The 26,366-nt window shown below is 32.8% G+C and overlaps 1 protein-coding gene across 4 annotated transcripts in view; it reads right to left on the reverse strand.

Annotated features, from left to right (window-relative positions):
• Positions 1 to 1,481: 1,481 nt before the first annotated feature.
• The window catches only part of LOC148618142 (uncharacterized), a 75,780-nt gene continuing 50,895 nt past the window's right edge, over positions 1,482 to 26,366 (reverse strand). For 3 of the 4 annotated variants that reach the window (XM_088586036.1, XM_088586038.1, XM_088586037.1), the window contains 7 exons: positions 18,344 to 18,486; positions 11,253 to 11,431; positions 9,861 to 10,024; positions 7,187 to 7,286; positions 6,128 to 6,290; positions 2,997 to 3,114; positions 1,482 to 1,734 (listed from right to left, as the gene is read on the reverse strand). In XM_088586036.1, coding sequence (XP_088442162.1) covers positions 1,652 to 1,734; positions 2,997 to 3,114; positions 6,128 to 6,290; positions 7,187 to 7,286; positions 9,861 to 10,024; positions 11,253 to 11,431; positions 18,344 to 18,486 — 950 coding nt within the window. In that variant the 3' untranslated portion in view covers positions 1,482 to 1,651. The remainder of the gene's footprint in view (positions 1,735 to 2,996; positions 3,115 to 6,127; positions 6,291 to 7,186; positions 7,287 to 9,860; positions 10,025 to 11,252; positions 11,432 to 18,343; positions 18,487 to 26,366) is intronic. The other variant, XM_088586039.1, reaches the window with a different exon arrangement.

Raw genomic sequence — 26,366 nt, forward strand, 5'->3', positions numbered from 1 at the left:
AAAATGAAGGCGAGGGTGATATATTTACAGAGTGTGATACGATGCGTAACACCCTCTACTATAGGCAGTATGTGTTATATTTTACTGAATACGAGTGTGGGATATATCATGACGTCGAGGGTTATATATCGTGACATCGAGGGTGATATATCCTAGAGGAGGGGGATAGTTGTGTAATATATCGTTGCCGTCGAGGTCCACTTATCATTGTTCTGTTGGGACGAGGCAAGTAAGGATGTGCAGGGAATAGACTAAAATAACTCTTCACCAATTACTTAATCAGAATTCAATATTTTTGTATGAAGAATAATATAGATCTCCAAATTCAGGATTAAAACTTTACTGCATTTTTTATTATAAAACCATTAATTTTCAGTTGTATTAATTGGACAATAAGAGTCCTTAATGCCTATTCTATTTTCTTATATATTTGACAATAGCAATAGTTCATATAATATAAATTCATATAATAACAAGAATCACATTTGGTTTGTGTAAATAACAGAAACGCAACACGGACTAAAAACTTGGAGCATAGACCAAGGACACCGGTAGGGTAAGCGTCCTTTGCTTTCCTAGAAACACCCACCGAGTATTGCTCATAAAAAGTCAAGGCCGGGGTAGAAGTAAGAGGAAGGGAAAACTATGACACGTTGAACAAATCAGTTTTCATGGTGCATATGGACACACCGTAACGATCCACGAGTTCATGATGACGACCATGAAATTTCTGTAGTGATGATTTCAATCTTGTAGCAACATAGCCCTGTTCCAGAAGCCTAATTGTAAGAAGTCTAGCGCGATACAGAAAGTCTGCGTAGTTACCCCAAGCTCTGGCATAATGTATCAGTTATGATATGAAAACTCCATAGGCAGATGCTGAAGGGATGTTGTCATAGATGAAAGGAAAGTTGACAATACTGAGTGAAAAGTCATCACGTTTGTCGTTTAGTTTGGTCAATAGTTTTACTTTACCATCGATCTCTAAGTGTAGATCAAGATATGAGGCTGACTTCACAGTGTCTGTAGTATCCTTTATTGCAAGTTCTTTGGGGTAGATGGGATGTATCAAATCCACTTAACTTGGATTGTTTAACAATAACTCGTCATCTATATAGTGGTAATTAAGATTATAAGATCTCGCTAAGCGATGATTAATTGACCATATATTACCAAATCCTTAATATATACGGGTGTAATGTATTGTCCCAATAAGCTGACCCTAACACTACGGAAACTGGTCTTTTCGTTTAGTTTCTGAGTCGTGTCGCTTTATTGTTTTACTTGAATTCTATCCTTTTTGGTTTATTATTGTTTGCGTTTTTGAGTTTTTTGTGTGTGGATGTGTGGGTTAAAGAATATTCACCAGCCGTAGTGAGCATTATTCAAACAAATTTCGTGTAATGTAAAAATGTCAATTAACTTGCATTCACTAGTATTACTTAATTCTTATCTAATATTTGCAAAGAAACAACAAAAAATGCTTTTTTAAATTATTAAATACTACAACTTGGATTACAAAATTAACATGAATTTCTATTAAGACCAAACTATTTGCATAATTAAATTTCAACAGTTAAAGGAATAACACTAAACATTAAATGAAAATAAATATATGCATATCAATATTTAAAAAAAAATATATGTTTTGTCATTTTTCATTTCCGATGAAGCCAGTAAGTCTCAGGAGAACAAATACCACTGTAATCAAAAGTCCACTGCTAGACGGAGTAACTGAAGAAGAAAAAAAACACATGCAACGTTTATCAGGGTATCATAATGCATAACAATTATATGTATAAAGTGCATGTATCAAATACCTTTGTAAAACGATCTTTACACTTTTCAAGAATATTCATTCGGTTTTAGATTGTTCTACACAACTGCTAATTTGTCCTGCTCTTTTGTGTAAATATCTTATCATGTCACACGCCAAGTGAGTTTTGAATCAAATCACACTTGAAACATTCAGACTTTTTGTACCTGTATAGGTATATAGAAATATGAGTTGATATCGTGTCCACTTGGTTTTAATAGCGAAATTTTAAACGCCTTTTTAGGGGCAATTAAAATAAATTCAAATTATATTTGATGTTCAAATACATAATCATGAGCGTTCAGTATTTTTAACAAATGCAGAGAAGTAAACGAAAAAGATTGACGCATTCTTGAAGACATCTACACTTAGTTGAATAAACTGGACTCGGTCAGGTATTTTTTAATTCATTAATATGTTGAAAAAATTGCCATACTCTTCCTATCCGGCAATCTAAATTCGTTGATGCTATTATTCTTGTGTCCCATCCCATTTTTCATTTCATTACACGTTCATTTTATCATCCATTTCATGTTAATCGCCAGGATAAAGCTGAAATACTGTTGGTTGGGTGTTGTGCACCAACAATCAATAAATCAAACAATTAATGTCATATATTTTACTTTCGTCCCAAACTCAGTTCCAAGGACAAACGATAAAGAATGCCAGTTTGTAAGATAAAGGATCAGTATGCATTTTAGGTCATTTTTAAAAATTATTTATTTATTTAAATGATAGATTTTCTTATAATTATATTTTTATATATGACCTTAGCTAAATTCTGTAATCTTTTTTCAAGGAAAAATCATTGAATAACGTTTGATGTCTCTTGCTAAAAAAATTCCAAGGTATTCATTTAATTAAGCGTTTAGAAAATATATGTTTCGATGTATAAAGATAGGTTTGAATCTCTAAATATTATTTGCAAATACTAAGACAGCACTAACACATATGGTGTATGTTTATTACATGATTAAATCAAAAGGAAGTGCTTAATGTTAAAACAATCAATGGGTAACGTTTTTATATTACATTGTTCAGTTTTGTTTCAATGTTAGCATACCTACATGAATACTTATTAATTTACAGACATAAATTAGCTGTAATGGCCCGAAATCATGATAAAATATATGACCATAAATTGAATTTATTCTCAATTAATATAAACACCGCACCTTACCTGATGCATTTTCAAAAGGCCTGTTTAACACGCGAATTTTCTTTGTTACTTTGAACTGCTTTTTAAAATTTCTGTTTTCACTCCTTCTCCTCCTTGACGACCACGATGTCGAACATGTCTGTATAGATAAAAAAAAGAAAAGTGGCGTAAATACTGTAGTATAATTTTCGAAAAAGAGTGTATATCTTCCCAAATGCAAAATGCTCATTTCCGGATTCATACTATTTCAGTTTTGATTGATTGCTTCAGTTTGTTCGTCTATCAAAATTTGTACATGCTTAGATTTAGTTAAAGAATAAATACATTCAGGAAGAAAATGTCAAATACATTTACGTCTGTTTCAATTTGTATATAGATATTTATATTAGTTAGAGATACAAAACAGTCAGTTCATTACAAGAATGATCACAACCTACCAAATCATATCCCTTGTTGGTCACACCAAAGCGGAAATTCGACTTTGAAACAATTTCGTACCAATCATTTTATAAATATTATCTTTTTAATTTACAGATAACGTTGTCCAAGTTAAATGCACAAACGTGTACTTGTTTTGTTTTGTTTTGTTTAGGTTTTTTTATCGTGCCCATGTGATGGATTTCTTGTGGCACATTTTACATATAATATTCATGTTGTAGAAAATGTTCGTTACCCCGTTACCACAAGCTACACATGTGTGCATTAAAGCTGTCAATTCATTAAATTTATGCGAAAACCGGTCATTCATGAAAAAAGTCGGGGAGTCGTCCCACAACTTTAAGAGTCATTTTTTTTATCTATCACTAGCCGAATATTGCCGTTTTCGCTTTTCGCGGCCAGTAACTCTAACAAGGAGTCATCGGACAACTTCTATCAAAAGAATTTTGTATGCCTTATCATAAAGATCACTCCACCAATTGAAAGTTTGTTTTATTATTTATTCATTATATTAACAGAAAACCGCAAACAAAAGCGTAATATTTTGCCTTTGAAGGACAATACATGTAACAAGGTGTCATCAGACAATTTTCACGATGGAGAATTTTGTAGACCTTACCACAGAAACGTAATATTTGGCCATTCAATGACAATAATTGTAACAAGTAGCCTCCATCATCAAAATTGTCTGAAAATCTTTGAACAAGTAGGCATTATTATAAAGATCATTTCATTAACTCAATATTTCTATATATTACAGTTTTTCAAGATATTGGTTGAAAACTGCAAATACCGTCATATTTCACATTTCAAGGGAAATGATCCTAACAAAGATTCGTCCCAACGAAAACATTTGTAGACCTTATCACAACGATCATTTCATCAATGGAAAGTTTTTTCCTCTTATATAGTCTTCAAGATATTGACTTAAAACGGCAAAAACCGTCATTTTTCACTTTTATTATTGTAAAGCTTCTTAATTTGAAGAGGGAGAGTTAGTTTTTTTGTCCTGTTATAACTCGGCGATAGTTTTATTTATCTTAAATATTCCATAACATTTCTGGCAACCTGAAATGTCATGATTCAATGTCGTACTTAAACCATACCGACTAGTGATATTTTATTTTTGTGCGAGTTTAAATGTAAAGTTACTTGCAGATTTGGCAAGATTGCCCATTCTTACTAATTTGTACCCATTTGAAAAACAACGTCCGGGGAACAACCCAACTTCTAAAAGAAAAGAAAATAGACTCGCTTTGGTCGACGAAACCTTGTTTCACTTGATAATGATTTTAAGCTACGCCCATGTATTCAAATTGAAAAATTAAATATTCTGTGCCATGAGACAGTACGGTGTAACAATAACCTTGCCAGTTTGAGGACTCTTTGACCCTTTGGAGTTCAGAAAAAAGATACTTTTTTATACTTTCTTCTTTCATAGAATTGTGCTCAGCACATGACTCTATCTAGCATATTACTGTGTCCATCGTATAACTTTGTCTGTTCACACACAAAATAAATATGTGTGGCCATTATTTTAAATCATTAGTTGCACGATCCTGTGCTTGACAATGCTCTTTATTCTAGATAAGTGACCATGACTTTACAATGGGTTAAAACAACATTACACTCAGGTAGAGCAAAATGCTTGCCCCATATAGTCAGCAGCATTAAAATTAACTGAAAACAAAACAACACATATGAAGGGGAGAAATTTTTGACTTGGGACAGGCACACAAAATGCGACGGGGTTTAAAAACTTTGGCGTGATCACAACCTTCCTTCGTATAAATCTGGCCACTGTGGAAAACCATATTACAAAATAAACCACAACTAAAACAGTTCAAAAAGGTCAAAGTCCCTTGGTACAACACGTATAAGGAAACTGATTGTACGTTATACAAATGCACAAACAAAGGAATACTAGCAGTTAACTGACATACATATATCAGCTCCAGACAGTTAAATCCTACACAAAGTTATGCCCTCGCCGTATGTAATATATGCTAAATATTTCCATGAGGGGTTGCAAACCAAGGTACATCATAAGTCATACAATAAGGACACAGCCTGCACCGAAAGTATTGTTCAAACTTTGACTTATAAAAAAAATTTCCAATGCCTATCTCAAGATTATTTAATCATTGGAAAAAAACTACCCAGGGAACTTTGTTTATAGTTTTGTATATGAACCGTCCATATAATGTCATTTTTGTATGAAAATGTAATAAAAAAAGAATTTGTTATGTAGTTAAACAGCCGCAAATTGCTCTCTTTTGGTTGTTTTGTGAAATAAAATCCCAGTTACTCTTCTGCAACATGAATAGAAACTTCATGTTAAAACTAATATATCAATACGTTACATTCAGTTAATTGATTATTCAAATATTTTGTAAAATAAATGAACTTTTAATACCAGATGTGCAATACAAGGAATGAAGCCTCAGCGTCTACGTATTTTAAAATTTATGTACATTTTGCGACGTTAAAAATCAGTTGTCTTCTCGTGTTTTTAATTCTTTTTACGCGCAGTTCATTCTTAAAGTGTTTACTTCGAGAAAGCTTTCATTAGTACGTTTCGTGTTTTGTTAAAATACAATAAATCCGATGCCAAACAAATGGATAGAGGAATATGTTCTTCAAGTCTAATGCAACCTTATGATATTGAACATCGTACCATTTTCATATTTCAGAATTGCACCATGTCAACTTACCGCTGGAAGTGTACAATTACTACAAATATTAACTTCACACACGAAGGTGACGTCCCCTTTTCCATTAAATTGAAAACCAAACATTTCCGCTCGAAAAGCTTTAGTACCGACTTCCTCAAACTTATGCATTATCCTATAGGCTTTTGCGCTTGTAGTGAGACAACTAGAAACATAGCAAATGGAAACTTTATTTCGCTAATGAATGATAGATAAATATGAACAATTAGTAGACTAACAAACTAAATTATATCTTAGACAAAAGATACATGTGAAATTATTATTTGCGGAACCATGTTCAAATAAATTTTAAAATGTAAATGCATATTTTTACAACAATATAGTGTGGCCACACCATAGCTATCATGCAATGATTTCGTTATGTTCATCGTAAACATTTTGAAATGATGATTTAGTTGTGGCAATAAACTGTCGCAAGAAATTAGCCAATGTTCTAAAAATCTGTGCGGTGTAACAACATAGGTCTGAAGTAATATGTCAAAGAAAAATTTTAAGTTGATAGTCTGAAGTTATTGCGTTTATTGTATCTGCAAAATAATATTTTAAAAATAAAGGCAGACACATCATCGTCTATATTGCCTCTTGTCTCATATTCTTTACAAATAACAAAATCACTCCCTATTGCATTATTCATTGACAAAAAAAAGTAAAACGCGTGAGTGAAGCGGACACTGAGCTTAAAGGACATGACAAATTATCAGTTGTTTTTTTAGGGCCAGATTTGCTTTGAAATCTACAACATGAGACCGAAGAACGAAATTGTCAAGCAGAAAGGCGCAATATGTTCCCATTGATATACGAACTGTAAAAAATCCACTTTTCAAAATGCATTTCAAAAGGTCTTGTGTGGATATATTTCAATTTTTCGTTTGACAATGTTATAAAAAGGGTAATTCAAGGAATGCGTTATACTTGATAAAGTTGTATTTTGTACGGTGGGTTTGAAAGTTTTCTTTGAATGTATGTTTTATTGTTAAACTACATGTACTTAATACGAATTTCAATTGGCTGCTTTGAGAATGTACACTATTTGTTACAAACCCTGTGTTTGTCCAAAGATCCACATGATTTACGGTAGATGAAGGTTCAGACGCCGAAGAATCTTCAAACGCTGAACAATGTGTCGGAATGGCAGAGTAATCTAAAATATGTTAAAAAAAGATTGAACGCGTCTTTGTGCTGCATACATACAAACATGGACAATTCTAATTTATTCATTTTTAAAAATGTGAAGGTAGTTTAATCTATTTAGCTGAAATGGTAAATGTTACTTTACTAAACATGAAATTATAAACATAATTTGTCTTATTAGAACCGTAAAATGTGTTTAAAAAAGAAGTGACCAAAACCGCATGTAAGAAAGATATAATCATCTCTAATACACTGATATATCTTACATCACTCGAATCCAGAAAACACGTTTACTGGTCGTTAAATTGACAAATGTACAGTTTTGTAATAAATTGAAAATGCATGTTTTAATATCTATATAATGTTGTTAAGAAAAAGTTTATTTCTTTAAAAGTACACGCCTGATATCAGTAAAAACTTATTTTGATCTGTGTGTAAGGTAATTATGTGCACACTTTTTCGTGTAAATGCTCTCCGGTCACAGCACATACCAAATATTTAATTAATTTATTTGGTTTTTGTGGATTAAAAACAAAAACAAACAAAATAATTACGAAGAAGAATCGTTCAGATTTGTCTTTTTAAAATGTACCTATTCCTCATTCACATAATTTATTTAGCGTTAAGCGCAAAAACAGTAATTCTGAAGGAATCAAATGGGGTTCAAACAATTATTCACATTCTTTTATCTACAAAAAGCATAGCATACCATAAGGAATATGATTATTTTGTTATGTACGATGAATTGAAGTAACAATGTTCAAATCAATTCGAAAGTAACAGATATATTCAGCAACTATTTATCCTGTTATAATTCAAAACAAATATAATGTGATAATTCAAACCAAATATAACTTGAAACTGCACGAATGCAGAATTGATTCAGATTTATTAATAAACGATACGTCTGAGCATCTGCTCAATGTGCATGCATATTAGTCGATACGAGACTGCTTTTTGCGTTTAACATGATCAGACAGGGCTTGAACTTATCAAGTAAAAACAAATTGAACAACATCGGCCTTCTTAACTCTACCAAATACATATAGCTTTCATTTCCAGTTTATTAACGTCGGAAACATTATACAGATACGTTCTAGATCATGTGGGTATTTTGACTCTTACCGTAGAATACGCATCACACAATACCAGTTGTATTTGACCGTTTGCGTATGAACTGTGAGAAGTGAAAACAATATCAAATCATTTTAATGCTCAATAGTATAACACAACCCGTAATTATACCCCACGCAATGACATTGCGGAGGATAAAATGTTTTTGACTGGTCACTCAACACTACTGATCAACTGTCTGTGCAACTCCTCTAAAACCCTTGGACATCGTTCAATATCCGGTAGGATGTATTGTTACAAGTTGAAAATGTGCATACAATACCCTGTTAAGATTCGACTTATTTTGTAGGAGTAAAAACTTAAAGTAATTTCAACAGCTCATAATGAGAAAAGACCTTATAAGCGCAACTCTTCGAAACAACTTGTTTGATCCCTTCCCATTTTAGTGGAGTCCGAGTTACTCATCTACTTTTGTTACTTTGTACGTATAATATAAGTGATTTTACGTTTTTTTTTTTTGTGTGTGTCTGTTTCCTATGTCTTGTCTTTGTCCCAGGATTACTTTTTTTTATTTCCGCTGGAATCTTGGTTCCCTTGATTACTCTTCCATATAAAGTAAGATAATTTGTCATAAGATACGATACCGTCATTTAGGTTCGACTTTATAGCACTATGGTTATTTTCATAATTTTATAATGGAAAAAGACCTTGTCAGCGCAACTAGTCTCAAACAGATTTATCCATGCATATTTGCCACTTTGCGTGCGGGTAACAATTTTCCAAAAAACAAAACACACAACAAAAACACAAATAGACTCGGGGGAAGTGTTATTAAATAAGGAGTTAAAATAAATAGACTACAAGTATCTAAACATATTTTAGATACTTTCTCACGGGCAACAAGTTTGCGTAAAGTATACAGATTTTGCAATCTAGGGTACCATATAAATATAAATGATATTTGGTTTTTTTTCTACAGTTTGATAATATGTAGTCATTTCAATAAAAGGCAATCTACTCTTAAACTATTGTTTGTTATAAGACAGAACTTTAATACCCACTATCTAAGCTACTAAAGAAAAATAGTTTTATAAGTGAAACAGATAATTACTGTTTTAATAACAGTACCTTTAGATATTTAACCAAAATGTAGGACCAGAACAAATAAAGTGAAGGACGAGAATCACTACACCGAAATACCTGATATATGCTCCAACTTTGTATTACACCAGCAAAATAACATTGTGCACGTAATGAAACTGTATGTAGTCGAGTTTCATAAAGACATTCCATCCACAAGCATTGCATATGCTAGTACCTTTTGTAAGTTAGTAAAAAAGAGTCAATGCTAATTATAGTTCATATCTACGAATGTGCCGTATTTCTAACCTTTCAATACTTTTATGTTCTTTATATGTAGGTTGGGGCATCATAATCACAATTTGCTATGATTCATTTAGTACTACTTCTATCAAGGAAAACCTCTTTTGTCAATGTATAAGTAACTCACTTTGTGTTCCTAAGTAAACTAGGTATAGGTAGAATTTGTCGCCAATGTACACTGAAGATATGTCTGGCAAACTCGTAATGTCATTTCTGGCGTCGAAACGATCCGCTTTTAGGTACATTGCAACATCGTTTACGGCATCAGGTCGACTAACTGTTGCTGTTTCTCTACAATTTGAAACTTTATACAGTTATGATCCCGACGTCTCTGAATTTACTAAATCATATTATTCATGTTTACATTTGTATGTATTTTTAAGTGATGAGTATTTTCGCAAAGCCTTGGTTTACTTTAGAAATATTTCATTGAATATTTGCTCTTTTGCTTAACACACAGCGGTGTCAAGTTGTTGATATAAAGGGCATTATAAAGTTTATAACAAGAGTTCCCTATACATTAAAAAAAGCATTTAAAATAGAAATTACATCATAAGGTAATGTATTTATTTATCGACAACTTTTTAAAATACTCCCCAACGCCGGTTGCGACATGGACCAGTAAACTGACATTGCGCTCCGCCTACGGATTGGGTAATATCAGTCTTCTTGGTCCATATCACTACCCTTGGGCAGTCCGCATTTTTCGATGTTGCCCATACAATCATATACTTTTCTGTAGTTTTTTAGTTTTTATGTACCATTCCTCCTATTAATGGAATTTTGTCTCGATACCCAAGACTTGCCTTTTTAGGTTAAAAAACATGCAATAGGTATATATATTAAAATTATGGCAATATGATAATTTTGGTAGTTTCAACAGCTACAATTCATGCATGGCTAGATATTTACCTTGCCATCAAATGTGACAGTTGTTCATCTTATAAACTTCAATTTACCGACAATTTAAGTTTGAATAATTCCAATGTGTCAATTTTGGGCCTGACATCAAGTTTTTTATCGTGCAAAATAAAACCTTTTTTTATATATATGTAGATGGTTCGTTTTATTACTTGTATAGATATAATATGCTTCATTTCAATTGGTATTGCAATTGTTTTTAGAGATCTTTTTTTAATGAATAGGCTTGAATATAATTAAAAATTTAATTAGGCTTCACAACTGCATATTCTTATTAAATTTCTCCAGAATAAGGGGTATCATTGTGTTTCGTGGCATGTATGTTTACAATAATATCCTCTGTTAACGGTTAACTAATCACCAATTTACACTGCACATGTTTTGGAGCAACTTTTTTTTCTGAATTTTGAATTGGAAGTCAGTTTTCAGCACACTCTTGAAAAGGAAAGATTATTCCATGATATAAAAAAATCAAATATTCTTTAAGACAAGTATTATCCTATGTCAATTAAAGCTTTTCTGTAGTATACGTATCTAAGGTTTTAAAAATAAATGGTCTTTAAGATGTTCAAGATCTTTCAAATAAACAATAACTCACACTTTGATGCCGTGGACGACTTGAACTTTCATACCCTTCGTTGGTAGGGGTGTACACTTAACTGTTATGATGTGATGATATTGTCCTCCTGTAAGGTTTTTCACGTTTGGAGTTGGTGAAGGCCTCATAGTGCCATCAAATTTGGGATCATAAATCTCAACCGTGACGGTTCTTTCACCCTTGATTGAATAGATGCAAATCATAATTTTTACAAGTAGCCAAATATACACTGTAGTATATTATTTCATGGCAGAGCAAGTTTTGATTTATCAATTCATACCAAGCATTACCTACCATGCATATAAAACTTTACAGATAAAAGTAGTATTACTTTATTGGCCACAATTTTGTCTTTAGTACTGTGCTTGAGAGTACTGAATATTCAAAACAGGTTGTTTGTTTTATGGTGCTACTCTTTCCGCACACTTTAAGAAAAAATGGAATAAAATGGCTCTCATACATTCTATTTTGTTATGATGACTGCAAATGTTTGGATTTATTACTTACGAATTTCTACTTCAATACAAAAATATTATGTATGTTTGTACAACCGCCAATATGACGTACACATGTAATACATCTTCTAAATGTTAACAAACATTAATAATTTTTGAAAAAAAAAAACCACAGGTTTCAGGGATTTTACACAGTCAAGTAAAATATGGATGAATCGCTTCTCCGTTAAAAGGATAAGGGTTTTATTTATTATCAAAACATTAATGAATTTAATTAAATAGGGATTCTAATACAATGGCAGTGTTTTGAATTGCTGAATGTACATACACGTTATGTTGGTTCTGAAACCAAATGATTACTGGCAGTGCATCAGGATATATTTTATACAGCTGCAAACAAGTACTGTAGTATACAGTTTTTGTCCAAGGAAACATTTTTCAAGCTACAAATGTATATACTATTTAGAAGTTGATTAAAATTGTTTGATACAAGATATAGTTGAAATATTGAAGTGTGAGCCAGTATCGATGAATATAGCCTTATATATATATATATACCGGTATCGTAAATTTGTTTCATAAGAATTTCAAATGTGTTCTGTTGAGTACACGACTGTAAGTGGGAAATTTGTCCATTATGCAGCTTATTCTCTTTTGCTTGATTGTAACTATTTAATTAGGACCAATGTAAAAACAAGATCTTATAGATGTTAATTCTCGGCGAATCACCCACTACTAATTTGGTCCTAAGGAAGAGTAATTGACAGGGAGTGGAGAGATCCGTTCATACATGCATGAACGACCGAAAATAGCTGTTCAATCCTTATAATTCCACCCGACAGTCAAAGTTACCTTTTGAGAGCCTCAGTCGGTTATATTGATACACTGTGTTTATGTTTACGCTTTAATACACACGCATTCTTTTGCACAGAATATTTACACATAATCGTCTGCACAACGACAGTGAAGGCGGCATAGACGAAGTGATAGTTAGCATTGAAAAATACGAGGTGTAAACAATTCAACAGGAATATAATTATTAAGGAAACACAACAAGGTTTTTTCAAGGGTTCAGTCAGACCCAGTTATATGTTTCTTTTCCCGAGCTGAAAATTACTCTCCGTAAACAAACTTGACCGGTACAATCATTGTGCATGTAATTAACAATTCTTACGGTTATATTATGCCACCCTCTTTCGAACTACACGGCCGCCATATTGGTTTCAAGTTGACTGGCTTTCATGCATGTATGAGCGATCTGGCGAAGTTCATGCATGTATGAACTTTCTGGCAACGACGTTCTCAACCAATCAAAAATTGCTATAAGCATGAAGAATCTCATGATTAGAATTATTGTAATATGTACATGTTTATGACTTGTCGTATGGTTATGGGAAGCCATTCTGGAATTTGTTCCTCATTTTGATGTTTAGTAATACATATTAATGGATATTTATCAACATGTGCATACATGTAATTCATTTATTGATATCAATAAATGGAAAAGTTTTCTTGATAATGCAAACACGTTCAAGACAACGTGTGTATGTTCAAATTTTTTCTCCGTGCAATACCAGTCTGCGTCCATACATGGCCCTCGTTTTAAAATTAAATAATTTTATTTAATTGATATCAAAGTTCTAAGACAGAATGTAATCGAGTGATTGTGGGATGATGATCACGAGGAGCTCTCTATATACAACTGAAAATTCAATGTTAATTTTTAAATCAAGATTTGTTTTCCTAATTTACATTAGTCACACAATTTCATTTATTAATTTTTCTAAATCACGTCACACAGAATAGAAAGATTTAGCTTCAGGAACTGTCCAGGGGTGTGACAGTATAGAACAGCTTTTCGTATTTTCTTCGTCATGACCCAGGACAGTGTCAGTCAGAATCTGTCAGGGAATACGGCAAAATGTGTCCTGACCCAGGACATCCTCTATCAGACCCTGTCAGGTTCTGTCAGGATTTCTGTCCTATCTGCTGTCGTAGAACAGTTTTCCTGACAGATTCTAACAGAATTTAAGAGTGGTTAGAAGTGATCGCAACTGTATTAATTATAATGAAGGACAACCCATAATATCGTATAATACTCCACAAAGCTATACTATAAACTGCAAGGTTCATTTGGCCAACACAAGAAATTCGAGGTTTAGTACGGAAATGAACTATAGATAAATTAACTATCCTCGTCTTAGGCACCAGGAATACTACGCTAGATCGAGGTTTAAAAACACAACTATGGTATTTTTTATTTTGCCCTGGACATTCTTAAATAAAAATACATATGCTTAATGAAATGCTAACAGATTAACCAAAAAGGGATACGACTCCTTTATTATATAATGGTTTTACGGTTAGAGTATGTGGCGACTAGATATCGTATAATGGTAAAAATATGTCTTCCGCTTATCAATTCTGTTCAGAAACCCAAGAAAAATTGAATGCTTAGGTAGAATTAGGTAGAATCTAAGGTCCCTTTTCAGATATTCCAATTTCAAATTTACAAGTGTTTTCAACTGGCTAATTGTCAAAGTCTGATGTTTGTCGGGGTCTGAATACGCATCTCTCTTATCCAGTGGGTAACACTGTTAACACTATTATTGACCCCGAACTTGCAAGTGTTTCATACTCATGGTTCGATAATATTCTTGGAAAAATCTATCGGTTGGGTAATATTGTACTGTAGCATTTTCTGGTCATTTTCAAATTTTATTGAACTGAATGTGTAGCAAAAACACGCTCGCTCTTGAAAAGGGGATCTCTACGCCGGTAATTTCTTTTATAGATAGTTTGAGCAAATTCTTTTGATATCTATTTGCTGATAATGCTTGGACCGGCAAACTGACTTGCTGCAAGACATTAGGCCAGTTTGCAATAAGCATGCGCTAATTAGCCGCTTAGATATCCCCTTTTTGGGAGGTCAATGAAATTACGTTTCACAACGACATAGTATGTTCAGAAATATCATAATCAGCCAAAAAACTCAAGTGTTTCAAATAAAATTTAAAACTTAAAATTGCTTAATTCACTTGTTGAATATGTGCCTTCATTCAAACCAAAGTTTCACTGCTGTTAATGCATGTGTTGCAGTAAAATTGTAGATGAAAAGAAAGGAAAATTAGAACATTTAGTCAAATTGTGTTAATATAGCTTATTTCAGGAGACATTTTTATGCAGAGAATATAGAGCGCATTTGTCGGACTCAAATATTTTTATGAAAATAGCCTTTTGCACCATCACAACTCCTGACAAAAGAATTTGTTGTTCATAGCTTGCACTCTATTTTTTGCATTAAAAAACTACACCTTATCATGTCATTTTTGTGAATTTTTTTTAGAAACTGTGTCGAGTTTTGTGTCCTTTTTATGGCTAAAGCAGGTATTGTTGTCTCTATATTAGTATTTAGAAAGTATTTTCGCTTTAAAATAAGCAAATAGAAAATTTCAAACAGCAAGTTAAAACTTCAGCAAAAAAAGTAGGCCTGAAACTAGTGTTAGTGAATTAACCCCTTCGACTTGCAACCGTTACTGTGAACAATATTATGTTAACAAATATACGGTACATGTACAACAATATCACAAATATCTTAACGTTTATACTGTAATGGTATAATAAATAAATACGGTATGCTTTTCTGATTTTCTGCATTCTTAAATATACATATTTAAATCGTCTGCTCTCGCGTTGAAGATTTATAATGTACGCAGCTGATGTTAATCCTGTTTGGTAAACTAGTTACTATACATTGCTATTTTAAAATAAACATAGCACATGGATGGTATCAAGTTAGGATAACTGATAATGTTTATCTTCCTTTGGACTTCGAACAGTCCTGACTACACAGGAGTGACTTTATTTTCTAGAGAACTTGCAAAATTGTAACTCATCATTGTAGAAATTATAAAATCCTTAAAATTATCCTTCATCACTTCATCACGGTTAATATCTAGGCTCTACCTAGCAGGTTCACCTCATATAAACCGCGTTGAAGTCACTGTCAAGAACAAAAAGCGTTTATTCCTATAGTATCAAGTCAGTTTGCCGATCCAATCATAATCAGCAAGTACACATCAAAGAAATTTTGCTGAAAAAACAGATAATGTCTTTCATAATCATTTTCTAGATGATTTTATTAATATGGGTGCTGAGAAGTCATATGAATGTTTAAATTGAATGGAAAAAAATTCGTAAGTATGTTAAAAAATTGAAGTTTCTATGGCTGATCAAGAATATAACACTTGTCCCAACAACGTTTTAGCCCTTTTTAGGCTTTTTTCATTAACACTAAATTGATTATGATACCTCCACACAAAAAAACTGAAAAGTTGAATTTGAATTTATATCTATTACTGACGAAACAAAAATCAGCTCTTATTGATAAGGTATTGCAATCTGTAAGTAGTTTTATGGTTTCAGAGGCATTTTCGTCAGCACGAGCATTTATTCGTCCCATCTTTGATTCATTTTCCCCGCTGTCAAAGCTTTGGCAAAAACAAGACTTACTTAAGAGGCTAATGCCGGCATGAGACTGTGTTTAGAAATTTTAGACAAGCTAAATGGTCACTTTTTCTTCTAAAAAATGATAGGATTTCAAATGAAACTTTAAAGTTGCTTACAGATAGAAGTGGAAATCCTTAATAAGATTATGGAGCTCATATGAATGGTTCATGGGCACAATTTAAATGGCCAAACTCTTGGAGGATATTGCACTTGATGAGATACAAGTCATTTCTAGACATGGTTCCAGTACTTCTGTATGTTTTTATGGGCTCCCCATCTTCAGAATGAAAAGATATTATTTATCATCGATAACATTGCTTTGGTGGCTATAGTCAAAAGAAATTTGGATACTGAAATTAATTCGCCCATCCGTTTTAATGTCAATGAAGCATGATATTCAGTTCAAAGCTATTCGCATAGAAAGTTCAAGTAAAGGAGTTGCATTGTGTAGTATCACGCTTTCAGGTGGACAGACCCAGAGCTTTCGGTCTTCAGCTAACAGAATTCCAGAAGAGATCATCACAATGTTTTTTTTATATAAAATAAACTATTTTTATGAATTTTGTAAGCATAACCCCGTTTTTGTGAATACATGTATAGGGGACTTCGCGTTCTTCTTAGAGCTCACTGATTTCCCTGCTGTTGTGTTGCAAAGTGGTAAACTTTCTATAATATTTTCAGACCCATTAGTGTAAGCATGCTGCAGGTCTTCTTCAAATATTAAAGGTAGAAGCTCCATCACATATTTTACCAAGTGAAATTAGCATAATGGCCTACCGAAAGTGACATTAGTTGTCTTTTAGCAAACATACATACCTACATTTGCAAGCACAATTATATCAAGATGAAACAAATTTAAACAAATGCATATGTCCAATTTTGTGACATTAACATTATTATACATTATTCATTTCCTTGTTTCCTTGTTTGTCTACTCTGTGATTTGTATTGTGGCATTATTAATAAGGATTTTTTTATAAATTCATAGTTATGAGAATTCAGATCAACAAAGTAACCACAAACAACCCTTTATATAGACAAATATAATGAACCTGTCCATATGCATGTCAATATAAAACCCAGTCTTCCAAACGTTTTTTTTTTCCTGAATAGTAAATAATATGAATTTGTTATTTTTCCACCCTGCCAAAACAACCATTTTCTTTACATTACTAATTTTTTACAGTTCATTTTAACTGGTGAAAGCAATGTTCAATTATTGCGTTACTCCAACCCCCTTTTTTGTTGTGCACTCATTTCCGTAACTCAAAAAAAATATGTTAAAAAATTATCAAGAGAAATTTCCACATTGGGTGTAAACACTTTCAATAAGTTTCATTGTAATTGGTGAAAACAATTTCGAGTTATTATGCGAAAACTGGAGAGAACCGCGCTTATCTTTGAATAAGCTTAAATAACTCAAAAACGAAAATAAAATGAATTTCTTTAAAAATTAGTGGGAGTTTCCTACTAAAGATATATACATGTTCAATGTTTTTTGTTGAAACGTCTTTCAGTAATCGTACAGGACGAATTGCTTTTTATTTTGCAGGGCATAAAAATGCCATAATTTTCTTTCCGTTAACTAAATTATCAAGACAAAACTGGACGATACAAGAAGAAAAATGCAGTAGCTGAGGTATTTTCCTGACTGGCAAAACACATCTGTAAATGATACAATACTATATTTGCAATTTGCGATTGGACTATGCATTTCATTCAACAAGAGTTTATTATTTGATATGTTTTGTGCAATTATCTAAACTTTAAGATACTCAAAATAAGTTGCCAAACTGGAGGGCTTAACCTACAAATGCTGAAATATACACTTATAAAACACATTTTATTTCATTGGCTACATGTTGCAAAACGTAAATGATGATATCTAAGCTGAAACATATGAACATGTCCCATGTCTACCCTTATCACAAACAAATCTTACTCGGCATTTCGTAGGTTGTTGTCGCCAGACCTGCGCCTCGTGTCTTTGGGTTTTTGCAAAACGTTGTGCTTATTTTATATAGAAGTGAGTCTATAAACATTCAATCCAACTACTTTTTGCAATGCACTTATGTAGCAATACTTATACAAAAAAAGACGTAATTTGTCGCTTAGTCAAACACTTACATTTACATTGTTTGGTGACGTACAATTACTGAATATTCTATAAGTTGGCTCTGTTGCCTGTACACAACCAGTTTTCTTTTGTACAACTAGACTTGAATTTGCTGCTAAACCTTTCACTTCAACATCTCCATTCTCTAAGCAATCTGCAAATCATTATCAATTTAAATTGTTTTGATTGATGAAACACAAGAACCCATATTAGGAGAATTATAAATTGAGTAAAAGGTATACACACAGAAACTTAACAACGAAATTAATGAGAAACCCCGATTAAGCTAAATCCCTAAACCCCTTACGTGGTGGTTGGACCTCTTGTATTGGTAGGGTAAACGCCACTACTGGACAAAGCAATGACTGATATATGACCACCATCAACCGTTTTATTCATGACCAATACAGTAACAAAATGCTTCAGCAGCTTGATCTGCCTATTTGAAATACATTTAATTTACCAAAACCGTTAAAAGTGTTGCATCAGTCATTTGTTGTTTTTTTTTTTAAATAAAATAAAAATGTTAGGTTTGCCTCAAAGGTTTGTTATTTAAAAAGATCAGCAGGTAAAGGCGCACAAATGGTGAATATCGGGATGTTTTCTGTCTAATAGAGATTTCCACTAAATTGACGAACGAACGGACGCACCGATAGTGATCGTCTGTTTTCTGTGGGATTACTACAATTACAGTAGAAAAAATGCTCAAAGTAAGGTTATAATAAGTTCATTTCGATTTCATTGAATTGATGTAATACCTTTACAAACCGTGCCTTTTATTTATTACACTGAAAAGTTATAATTTCATACGTACATTTCGTTCGGTTACGAAGAAATAAGAATCGCTGGGAAACTTTTAAATGTTTTAATTGTCGCCCGTTATTTCTACAGCTTTATTTAGTTTTCTTATAGTTATCATTACATAATCAAAATAAATAAACAGACGTAATGTATTTTGAATTTTTAAAATGTGAATTGTATTATTTTGTATAATATTTGCAAAATTAAAGCTACATACATTATATCATTGAAACATTATAAAGGCAATTTAAATGTACTGAATAATACTTGCTGTATTAAAGGTTGATGTTTTTCAGCCATTGTCTATCACATACCTGAACCCATGTTATAGTCATTCCCGCTCAGGATGTTTTGGCCACTTAAAAACGTATAAATCTGGTGCTTTTGACAGGGGTATTTCGTGAAGTTTCGTAGTATGTACATGTATACATATGTAGAGTAGACTCGGCGAAAGACTACTTTGATATTAAATTATTACAAGAATTACACATTACATATATAGTGTATGTATACCACCTTCAACTGCAATCAAAATGTGTTATATTGTACTGAATATCACTAAATTCGTAATCGGATAAATTCTCAAGAATTTTCTGAAAATTATATTTTCTCCATCCGTCTTCTCTGTTGTTGTCACCAAGGGGAAAATAGATTTCCATCTAAATTGTTAAATTTCGAGCGAAAAGTATAAAAGGTCTGCATCTGTAAAGGATTATTTTAGTGGGCCGATAATTTTCATTTATACGCTCCCGAAAGGAGCGTAAATGGCTGTATTATCAACTTGGACACGTATACTTATGGGCAGAAAAGGCATCAATATGCGGTTTGTGCATGTAAATTCAGGAACTTAAAAACAGTACAATGGCAGCTTCATTTTCGTACACTTCGAAACATGTGATTGAGAACAGAACCAGTCTCAGTAGCGTTTTTGGTTAAGTTCAAAACATATTAATTTTTAATATTAAGATATGGATTGTCAAAACAGTCAACAGAAGGCGCTCCAATGTTTACGAAAATACCATTACCTATAATTCCTTACGATTGCCAAAACGACCCAAAGACATTTCGGACCACGACAATCGAACCAATAACCGTGACTTGCGCAATTACGTACATCTGTTATGGTTGTATTATCAAATTGCTTCTGTATACTTATGGCAAGAAAAAAACATCAACATCCGTTTTGTACCTTCATTTTAAGTAGCTAAAAATACGGCAGCTTCATTTGCGTATACTTGTAAGTGTGCGATTGAAAACAAAACCAGTCTCGGACAATATTTGCTAGTTTCGATAATTAAATACAAATCGATTCATAGCTTTCCAAGATAGGGTTGGCCTTATAGTCAGCAGTATGGCGCCCAGATATTTACAAACATAACGTTATCAATATTACCCATTATTCTCGGTTCATAAGAATTGCGAAACGAAAAAGAACTAAAACGAAACGAAAATAATCGATATAAGAAAGAATGGAAACGAATCAATTAAATAAAATAAACATTTGTTTCTACATCACTTGACTGATAACCAAAACTGTCCACACTGTAGGGACCACATTGAAGATAATCATCATTTTTGTTATCTTGCAATTGTTATGCTGAACACAGGAGGTCACTACAGTCTGTCTGCTTAGACATTAACATTATATTGCTGACAGACATTTAATGTTTCATAAAATATTGATTTTATAAAAAAAAAAAAAATAATGATGATTTATTGATCTATTAATCAGCATTTATGATTATAAATGATATATTTATCATGCACTTTAAATATTGCTGGCTAGATATTAAAAAGCATTTCAAATCACTTCCATCTTCCTTAATGTAGGGATCGGTGCATGATGTTTAGTAAACATGAAGTATGCAGAAAATACCTCTTTTTGTCAAGATCGAGTTCAATCTTTGAACTTTATCCATTAATGTTTACAAAAAATGTATATTGATAATATTGTGGCAGAACTGCTTGATTTATGTCCCTTGATTAACTTCGACTTATTTAGATAATCTAAAGATACTGAAAATGAAAATAAACTTTATCCAGATTGATATATTTTATAACAGATTTTCTCAGACATTGAAGTATTATGATTTATTATTCATCTTATCAATGAATATTTATAGATTTGAATAAGATAACTTTGCCAACTTTTCATAATTGTCTGAGCACTAATTTCTAGTCCAACATTGCGAATAGCCTAGCTGTTCCAACAAGGTTAGTGCAACTGCCACATACCTACCCCACTTGAAATGAGATTGCTCCATTTTAATGGCTTCTGTATGCAATAAAGTATTTTGTACTTGGGAAATAAAATGTATTGCTAATTGTATTGATTCCTTTACATTCGACCCACATTGCGCTACAAAGCTTTGCATTCGTCGTCCCTCTTATAGTCAATCTAAAGCTGGTATGAATTGTAATCTGAGTCTGCCGAATCTTAAGCAGTAATTGCACCTGCTACTATATTATAAAATAAAAAAAGGGTTTAGTTTGAAGATATTTTAAAAAGTTATGCTTTATAATTTAAATTGCACAGAGAATTACTATATATATATGTGTGTGTGTGTGTGTGTGTGTGTGTGTGTGTGTGTGTGTGTGTGTGTGTGTGTGTGTGTGTGTGTGTGTGTGTGTGTGTGTGTGTGTGTGTGTGTGTGTGTGTGTGTGTGTGTGTGTGTGTGTGTGTGTGTGTGTGTGTGTGTGTGTGTGTGTGTGTGTGTGTGTGTGTGTGTTGTCAAATCATGTGAATATCTTTTATATGCATGTTGTACATGTTGCCTTGTATCAGGGGCGGATCCAGGAATTTAGATTGGTGGGGGGGGGGGGCACAGTAAAATTTTTTGGAGATTAATTTGGAGATTAAATTTGGAAATAATCTTCTACAGTGGGTGCTATGTGGATATCTTTTGTGGTAAAATCAGGGAGAAATTACTGTAAAAGCGCCAAAATCTATCCCTGACAACCCATTTTTGCAAATTTTAAGGGGGCGCATGCCCGCCACGCCCCCGCCTGAATCCGCCCCTGTGTATGGAGAGGATATATATAGGCCTTGCCTGCTATCCAATCCTATTCAATTTATTTATTGAATAAAATATGTTTAAATCATCAAATCAGAGCTGACAAAAATTATCAAAGTTGTTTTTTATTAATGTATCTTCGGGAGCGTTAAAAGGTTTCACCTTCATCATATTAAAAAATATCAAATAGTTACCGGAATCATGTTAAGTAAGTTACATTGAAAAAGGTATAAAAATTCAATTTGTATCGGTGATGAGCGTGAATTACTTGACCGACAACAAACAAGAATAATTCAACATGAGAAAAGAGTGCATAATTCTTCGGTTTTTTTAACCGAGTACGTAACTTTCCGGAACACCGAGGGGTAACAAGAACTTCCGGTTATGGTAAAAGGCGATACAAATTTGGATGTAGAATTCGTGAAAAATCAAGATTTTATGCCAATAAAATTATTCTTCCCAATTTTGAGAGAATGGGGCATTCGACCGGTTTAATGTACGCCCGTTTGAAAAATTAATGTATATAAAACGCACTCAAGCCTGACAGTGTATGCATTCGAACAACATTCGGGTTGATAATTCGACTAATTTTAGACTATAACTAATTAGCTTGAACATAAGATATGCGTTCTATACTTATTATCGCAGGTGCGGAGCTTTAAAGGGGGATTCAGTGTTTGGAAACCTTTTGTTTATTGGAAAAGTTTGCTAATTTTATGTAAACTTCGGACTTAGGACAAAAACAAGTCATTATTAACCTTGTATCCCGATTTTTCTCCGGTCAACCCTCCCTTTTTGTAATCGCTTATATGATTTCTTGCACTCGTAATGTCAGTACTTTTTATTGGCATATTTTTTGCATAACTATATATTTATCATTCACGTTAAGCTGCAGATCGTTTGCATTGTTTACCGCCATATCGTCATAAAGTTCTAACTTCATATGAGATAAAAATGTACTTCTTACAAATGTTATACACGTGTGATTCTTGCTTGTATGAGAACGGGGAGTTTACGTAAAATGATCGGTTAGCCTTGAACATTTAATTTACTCAGTTTCCGATTCAGGCACAGGGACTCGTTACAAGACTGTATAGGTCATATATAGAAGCAGGGCCTAGATATCTATAAATATTCATTTCCAGTTGTTTAATTTGATTCCTTGTCTGATTCCCTGGTCAATATCTATGGCAGACTTTTTTATTTTTGGTGCTAATACCGCGCCATAAATATCATAAGCAACCCAAAGATCTCTAAAATATTCCTCTTTTATGTTTGTTTTTGCTTGTATCAGAACGGGAAATTGAAATTAAAAGATGAAATGATTAGTAAAATAGCATTGAATTAAGGTATTATCCTCCAGTTTCCAGTTCAAACAGTTGACTATACACATACAGTTCATATATATATAATCGGGACCCCAATATCTATATATACCAATTGCCAGTTGTATATTCTAGTTCCGGGTAACCAGTTGTTTTGATTGAAAATATTCGTTTCATCACGGTTAGAAAGAGCACGCAATCGTATCAAGGGAACCAAGATTCTAGCGGAAGTCACCTGATTTTAAGGTATGCATATCGCCTTCGTGCCATTTCGGATGTTGAAAGTAAGTCCAAATCAGTGGCAGAGAATATTTGACGATTAGCGACTTGATGGATTAATATAATACGTACTCTGGTATTACAAAAAATATCAGAGAACTATATTTTTTTAAACAAGAGAATGAATGGCAGGAACTGCCTGTTAACATGCTTGTTTTCGATTTCCACTTTTTACAAAACTTTGCAAACTATGAGATTCTTAGAGGCTTGTCTGGCACAGGTAAATATCACCTAATTATATAAAAACGAGTTTACTAGAGCAGTTATTTCGAGTGACGAATTAGTTATTCCTAAAAGACTTATTGTACCTTCTGTCATAATAGAATACATAAAAAGAGCCTCAAATCTATGAATGGTCTCCATTAAATCAGCGGTGCATGAGTTGGGGATGAACAATGGTATGTAAGGCGAGGAAAATTTATCAGACACATCGCACGTACAGGAAATAGTTCCCAGAATCATCACTTCCCTCCAGCATTAATTATAAGTAGTCAACATGCACTTGCAAGGTGTGTACATGTAATAGACATTAACCTTATCACTCAGGTACAAACTCAGTGTGCCTTTATTGTTCAAGGTCGAAATGGTAAGTATTGTGTCACACAATTGCTTCCATATTCTAACAGCAAAACTCCGCATAGGGTTTGAACTTGTTGGAACAAGAACTGTTGTCAATCTTCACCTATTAATAAAAAGAGTAGAACAAGGAAATCTACTCCAGTATCAAGAAAAAAGTTACTAATTAATCTAGAGACAACCCAGGAAGATGACACTCTCAATAAAACACGTACATGTAAATGTAGATGTTAGTCCTGAATTACCACATGCTTAACTTAACTATGAAAAAGAGGAAACTCGATTACAACGAAAAACATATCCAGGCAGACATTTTAGCACAAAGTATACCTGATGTAGGAACGTTCGTAAGGTTCTAAATCTACAAAGAGTAATATTGTTTTGTAATCTAATATTCTGAATTAATTTTCAATCTTCTTTGTACAATCTGTAATTCAGAGATTCTGGTGAGTTTTTCACTTTTGAGTTCCACGGCTGTGGAAATTGGTTTAAAAGGCTTTGCTAAATTGTCAAAAATATCTAAAATGCATTATGTCTGTGTTGTTCGTTCCAAACAAAAGACAAACCACACTCATCCAATATTGATTTAACCTTTTGTACCCAGAATATTCTATCGCCATATTTTTTTAAGAGCAAAGTTAAATAAAATGGCAGGTAACCTTTCAGATTTTCCAGTAACTAGTTTAAGCCAAAAGTTACCGACCCTCAGTTTAATTTTTATTTCCAAACGATATCTGCCTAGTTTCCCGTACACCATAAAATCTGGGATTGAATTTTTTATGTGCATTGGGGTCTTACACAATTTAAGATGCACCCTTTCTATAACAGTATTATTTTCAATGCCCCAAAACTTTGCAACCGTATAAGAGAATAGGTTGTATAACTTAGTCAAATAAATTTAACTGGCATTCCAGAGATAAGCTGTGTAATCTGCATTTACATAAAACATCGTACATGGCTCGATTTGCCTATTCTACGTTTGTCTTTTTCGCTTTTGAAAAACTACCTGTTCTTAACAACAATATTTCCAAATAATTGAAACTATCAACCGTATCAAGAGATGCATCATTGTACATTGTACTTAAAACTTATTTTTTTAGACATCTTGCCTTTTGAAAGAAACAACTGATAGTAGTAACACCGTGTCGTCAGCATATAATACAGTGAAAAGATTTGAAAAATGAGGAGTTTCAGTTTCAATTTCTTCTGTTCAAAGATTTAGTCCATGCATGTTTCGATTCTTGAAAAAAGTCTTCTAAATCATTGACATATATTGAAGAGTATAGGTGACAAGTTTTCTCCTTGTCCGACACCTACATGTATGTAACAAGGAAAGAAATCGGAATATTCTTTCCCATCAATTAAATACTCTATATTATTGATGCTGCGCCTAAAAAAAACACTGAAGACAGCCCTACTTAAATATACATCAAACAATTACACCAATGAACAGACACTGTTTATATTCGGTTAATCTTTTATAACATTGATGTCACTTTGATTAACTGGTAACACAAATTAACTCAATAACAGAAAGGAATGCATGCATGTATACTTATGTTATAGGTCTAATTATGTCGATAAATGAATATTTTGCACCCCAAAACGTTCGTCGTGTCAAGATTTTTGATTTATCTCTAAATTAATTTCAAATATCTATATATCAAAATGAAGCACAAATTAAAAGCTTAGGAATACGATAAACATTTTTGACATACTTGAGTAAATTCCAAATAGTTTATGTTTTGTTACCATACCCCCGTAAAAAATGCACAAATCACGTAAGAGAAAGAGTCCGTCCTGTATAGATGTTTCCCTTTTAGCTTTCTCAAAATTAAATATTCTTATATAAAAAAATACCGTTTAATACAGACTTTACGAATATGTAAAACGTTTTTGACAGACATTTATCACTTAGAGAAAAAAATACATTGTTTGTTCCCACTTCCAATAACAATTTTGAAAATTTCCTGGTAGAAAAAGTTCGTGCTGTGAGATTTTGAATTAATTTTTCAAAGTTTCAAAAACATATACACCGT

The sequence above is a fragment of the Perna viridis genome, chromosome 5, assembly GCF_037379345.1.
Source record: "Perna viridis isolate PV_CMFRI_1.1 ecotype Kerala chromosome 5, ASM3737934v1, whole genome shotgun sequence".
NCBI lineage: Eukaryota > Metazoa > Mollusca > Bivalvia > Mytilida > Mytilidae > Perna > Perna viridis.